Source organism: Peromyscus maniculatus, chromosome 11, assembly GCF_049852395.1.
Source record: "Peromyscus maniculatus bairdii isolate BWxNUB_F1_BW_parent chromosome 11, HU_Pman_BW_mat_3.1, whole genome shotgun sequence".
In the NCBI taxonomy this organism is placed as follows: domain Eukaryota; kingdom Metazoa; phylum Chordata; class Mammalia; order Rodentia; family Cricetidae; genus Peromyscus; species Peromyscus maniculatus.
Window position 1 is genome coordinate 80,311,752 of NC_134862.1, and position 5,317 is coordinate 80,317,068.

A 5,317-nucleotide genomic window follows, 5' to 3' on the forward strand; every position below is an offset into this window, starting at 1 on the left:
ACCTTGAAAATATAAATCACTATGCAGTGCTGTGTTGTCTGGCACAGGGGATTGCCAGGGGTGAGCCTGGACACTATGGCCCTTTCTGGAAGAAGGCAAGCAGGTCGGAGACCAGCTCACTGTACCCTACATGGCTTAAACACCTCCACAAAGAGCTTCCAGGGGACTACGGGGAGAGGACCGTCATTGGCAGGGGATGCCTTGACTATCCACTATGGAGGAAATGACCTCCCATTTGGACCCAGCTTGTTCCGCTTGACCTTTCCTACGTCCACGAGGTTCTCTCTAAGGCTCTTCTTGCTCCCAAATTCCCTGAAAATCCCTTGTCCTTGTAAAATCTTCCACTAGGAGGGTCACATGATCCTTGCCATCACATTCCTTCTGCATGCTTAGCTTTCCAGCTGTGCTAACTCAAACATGCACAAGCTGGATTGATATTATCTAGATTGGTGACTATTTTGGGTTAGACATACAGGCTTCTCCACAAACCGATCATGATTCATTTTTCAGACACAAAAAGCCACATTGAGTACAGAAGTGATTTTTTAGGTTCCAATGTCTCCAAACACATCTATACTCCCAACACAGAGTGAAAGTGTAAGAATGCTCCCTGCTCTAGTCCATCTCAGCGCAGCAAGAGACCGAGGGTCTTTTCACTCATGTAGATACAGTCAGCATTCATACCCCAGAAGAACAAAGTAGCCAGGTCAGTGGTGGTGGTGGCGGCGGCACATGCCTTTAATCCCAGCACTTGGGAGGCAGAGGCAGGTGGTTCTCTGTGAGTTCAAGGCCAGCCTGATCTACAGAGCCAGTTCCAGGACAGCCAGGGCTACACAGGGAAACCCTGTTTTGAAAAAAACAAACAAAACAAAAAAAGCGAAGTAGCCCTGAAGTCCTGTGTTCTCAGCAGCTGAGTCTGCCTTACTCAAAACTGTACCTTCAACATCCAGCCCTAACGCTTTGTACAAGCTGAACCAATATAATATGAGGAATGACAAAGTGAGCGGAGTCAGATCTGTGACAGCTTTATTGGAAGGTAATCCCTTTCCGCTGTTTAGCAAGGGTAGGGGACCAGGGAAGGAAAGAGGAATAAAGCAATAAACATCGGTGAGTAAGTCTTTAATGGAGACGAGGAACTGCTGGTGTACATTAATTTAGAGCCTAGCATCGTTATGGGAGTAAGGTCAGCTGGCATCCCGAGCATGGAGGTAGCCTAGGGATGTCAACCATGAGGGCTCAGAGAGAACTAGAAGCAGAAAAAGGAACGCAGCCGAGCACACATGTTCTAAAGCTACTGGGGTGGTTTCTCATGCTTCAGGGTCTCGTATGTCTCTTGGTTCCGGGTATTCAGGCCCTGCGGGAGAGTCAAAGGGTGATCAGGAGCTGGAGCTCACCACAGGGCCCCCATCCACCTCACAGGTGACCCCGTTCCTTTTGTGACCTCTCAAGTAGGGAAAAGAGGCTCACTCACCGTGTAAACAGCCTCTGCTTTCTGTAGAGGAAAGGAGCAAGGCATTAGAGACCAACACCTTCTTCGGGGCCTCCCATCAGCTTCCTTCCCTCCCAGGGAGTATCTGGGCCAAGGTTAGTGTTAGCTGCCTTGAGCTAGGAGCACTCACAGGACTGCTTATGGGTACCCACATGGCTACAAACACACTTCGGTACAGCACACGACTCTCTCTTGTGTATTACCACCTCTACTTGATTCTTTCCTGTCCAGATATTTTATTTGCAGCTCAACTAGATGGCAGGCTGCTGCCCATCCTGAGGTGAGGGGCAGGGTGCAGGTTAGTGCCTAAAACACATGCCTTCCCAGAGGCCTCAGACCTAAGGCTAGTAACCCAGGAAGGTTGAGAGCCTAGAAAAAAGTGTTGGCGCGCAGGCGTGGGAGACTCCGTACCTCATGGCTGGCTACAGCTGCCTTTCGGACCTGGATCTGAAGTGGGGGAAAGGCAATCAGTAAAGGAGAACTTGGAGGCCCATCTCCTTTCCCTCCAAACCATGGAGAACCCCTTGGGTTCCCCTTCCCGCCGCCACCCTCCCACTTCGGGGTCCGGTTCTTAGACCGGCCCCAGCCCTCCTTACCTTGAGTCGACAGTAGAGCAGGGTGAGAACTATACCATACAAAAACAGGATGGCGTCCAGGATATAGCAGAGCTGGGGCTCTCCCAGGGCAGCTGAGGGGATACAGGGTGTCCATGGGACCCAGTGCACAGGGGCGGGGCGGGGGGTGTTGCTCAGAGGAAGGGAAAGGGGTCAGGGAGGTGGGACAGGGCCTTGTGGGGGTCCTTCTAAGGGAAGAAAGTAACCCCGTCTTTAGACTTGTTTCTCTTACCTTCCCCCGTCCCCCACAGACTACGGTAGGAGTCGGATGGGAAGCATGAAGGTTTCTGCTGTGGTAGGACCTGGGTTTACTGAGGTGAGGGTTAGAGACTTCCCTGTCAGCCCCAGGCCTCCCTTTTCAGATTGTGGTTCCTCAGGCATCATTGAACACTTCTTCTACCTCAAGGACCCATTGGAGTTTACTGGGCTGAGACAGAAACCTCAGCCCAGAGGGGGAGGGGAGAGAGAATAGTGGCAAATTTCAGCACAGAAACCACAAGAGTGTGTCTCTGCTCAGTCCTGTGACCTGTGGCTGAGGGCTGGACAGGAAGGATGTGAGCTGGTGAAGGGGAGGAAGGCAATCACTCTGGTATTGGTCATCTTCTCAGCCTCACTGCTTTTTGCCTCACAAGGCACTTAACTCTATCAGAAAACAAACAAAACCCGAAGTGACTGCTTTTGGAGGCGCTACAGATTCCGCTGACTCTGCACTTTGTAAAACGGGATGGGTGACCACAGCTCAAAGGAATGACCACAGACTGAATCTAAAATATGGATTCTTCCTCCTGCTACTCTGCCCTGTTAATCATGCCGGGCCTTGAAGAGGGGAAGTTTGTGCAACTAAAAAAAAAAAAAAGAAAAAAGAAAAAAAAAATCACGCAGGAGCTGAGAGTTGGTGGGTCACGCCTATAATCCCAGCACTTGGGAGGCTGAGGTAAGGGCACTGCCATGCGCTCCAGATGAGCCTAGAATATAGAGTGAGATCCTGTCAAATTAAAATTAATTAATTAATTTAAAAAAAGTGGGGGCTGGGTAGTGGTGGCACATGCCTGGGAGGCAGAAGCAGGTGGAACTCTGAGTTTGAGGCCAGCGTGGTCTACAGAGTTCCAGGATAACTAGGGCTACACAGAGAAACCCCGTCTTGAAAAACAAACAATAATTCGCAACAAATGACCCCCCCCAAAAAAAAAAAACAACAAAAAAAAAAAACCAAGAAATGAAACTCTACCACCAACGACGGGCACAGGAACTGAACATGATGGCCGCACACAGTCTCATGTGGCTGAGGCAGGAGGAGTATGAATGATGCCAGCCTGGGCTACACAATGAGCTCCTGCCTCCAATGACCACACAGGATCTGGGCTCCAGGGACTGCTCCCAGCTTCATCAGGACCAACGCGGTGAATGTCAGCCTGCTCTGGGACCTTGATAGTTTTGCCGTTATTTCTCATCTGATGCATGCGTCTCTAGGATTGGGCACTTTAAGCTACCCATCCTCTTACCAGCTGACAAAATGGTATAGCCCTGTCCACTTCCACACAAGTCAAGTCACCAAGACTGGTAAAGTACTTTTTATTCTCCAACACTCCCAGGCGAGATTGCACAAATCTCAAAACTACCTCGTGAGAGAAACATCAACATCGGCCATTTTATGGATGATGAAATGCAGGTACTCAGGAAAGCTTAGAAACATTCAGGGCCAGAGCTAAGCAACAGAACTGGACCTCAAACCCAGTTTTTCTGCCTCCGGAACACAGCTGGAGGCCCTCCTTTCCAGTCATTCTCTTTGTTTCCCTACGGTTTAACCCCCCATCTGTAACAAGCCAGCCCTCAAACAGTGTTCCTCAAACCCCTTGCTGGGCAGGGTAGGACAGGCAGAGGCACTTGGGAGGTGGAGGCAGGAGGTTAGGAAATCAAGGTTAGCTTCAGCTAAATAGGGAGTTTCCAGGCTAGCCTGGGCTACATAACACCCTGTCTCCCCACAAGACAATCACTGCACACTGATAGAACCTTAGAGCCGCTGGGCCTTGGGGCTTTTGCTGTTACTTCTCAGCTGATGATTGAGAACACTCTGCTGCCTACTGATGTCAGATGGACCGAATGGTGTGGCCCTGACCATCCCCAGAAACAGTATTCACGTCTCTTTGGACTCCTTTACCTTACCCCCAAGCTCACAGACAGGCCCTAGCCTATTTAGAGGGCTTTATATATAACTATCTAGAGATCGGCTCCCAACAGAGACAGAGAGCATCCATGGTATTGCTGATCAAGAGATGGAACTTTCCCAGAGAAGCTCTTCACGCTGTACAGTCCCCACCCCTGACAAACGAACCCTTCACATTGGTCCTGAAGTCACTCGGAAGAAAGGGACAATAAAAATGGAAATGATGAGCAGTGCCTGGGAGGAGAGCCCACAGGGCTAACTTCAGAATCGGCCTCAGCCCTGTGCCCACCCGCCCAGGCCCAGCCTGCTTCCTTCCATCCCCAGTTCATACCCTAGACTCCCTCCCAAGCACAGCTAATGGTCCTCACCAAACCCTCCACCCACCTGCTTGTTCGACCAGAAGGAGCAAGAGCAAGACCACGGCTGGCATCATCTTGGGCAGAGGCTTCGGAGCTGGGAACTGGCGATCAGACAGTCGCCCTGACAGACTGAACTGCGCAGCTGTGCCCATGAGCAGTTCCCTGACCACAGCTCCCCCTTCCTGCCCCGCCTTCCCCCCACACTTTGGCCCCTTCCCCTTCCTGCACTACAGACCAGGCGGCTCCCGGAAGGGCCAACTAGGGGAGCTGGAAGATCTGGCCTCTGAGCCTCAGCCCTTTCAGGGACCAACCTCCTAGCCCACAGAACGAGCAGACTCTTTCATGCTTGGGAAGGCTGTCTATGTGCGCCATGTTTAACAACCCCTCATCCACCATTCGGACATAGGTCGTACGCATGAGGCAAACTGCCCGAGACTCCCTTAGATCCCGCCATAGCCCTTCCCTTCCTATCTGGAACTTTATATACCCAGTCTTCGCTGGAGTTTAACAGTTTGCATAGACGCTCAGAGGGTTCGGGCAGGAGGAACTGAGGGGAAAGGGGAAATGGGGAATGGAGAAGTGGAAAGGGCAAGAGTCAGAGACGGGGTGGAGATTCAGCTGGGAAAATCGGACAGAGAAATACAAAGTGAAAGACAGTAAGACACTAAGAAAGACTCATTAGAAGCTTGAG

At 51.1% G+C, this 5,317-nt stretch overlaps 1 protein-coding gene across 1 annotated transcript; it reads right to left on the minus strand.

Moving 5' to 3' along the window:
• Positions 1-1,009: 1,009 nt before the first annotated feature.
• Positions 1,010-4,810, minus strand: Fcer1g (Fc epsilon receptor Ig). The gene is made up of 5 exons (XM_006990634.4): positions 4,652-4,810; positions 2,086-2,177; positions 1,901-1,936; positions 1,472-1,492; positions 1,010-1,354 (listed from the first exon to the last, which is right to left on the minus strand). Exons 1-5 carry the CDS (start codon positions 4,776-4,778, stop codon positions 1,292-1,294), a joined length of 339 nt encoding a protein of 112 aa, XP_006990696.1. The 5' UTR covers positions 4,779-4,810; the 3' UTR covers positions 1,010-1,291.
• Positions 4,811-5,317: the final 507 nt, after the last annotated feature.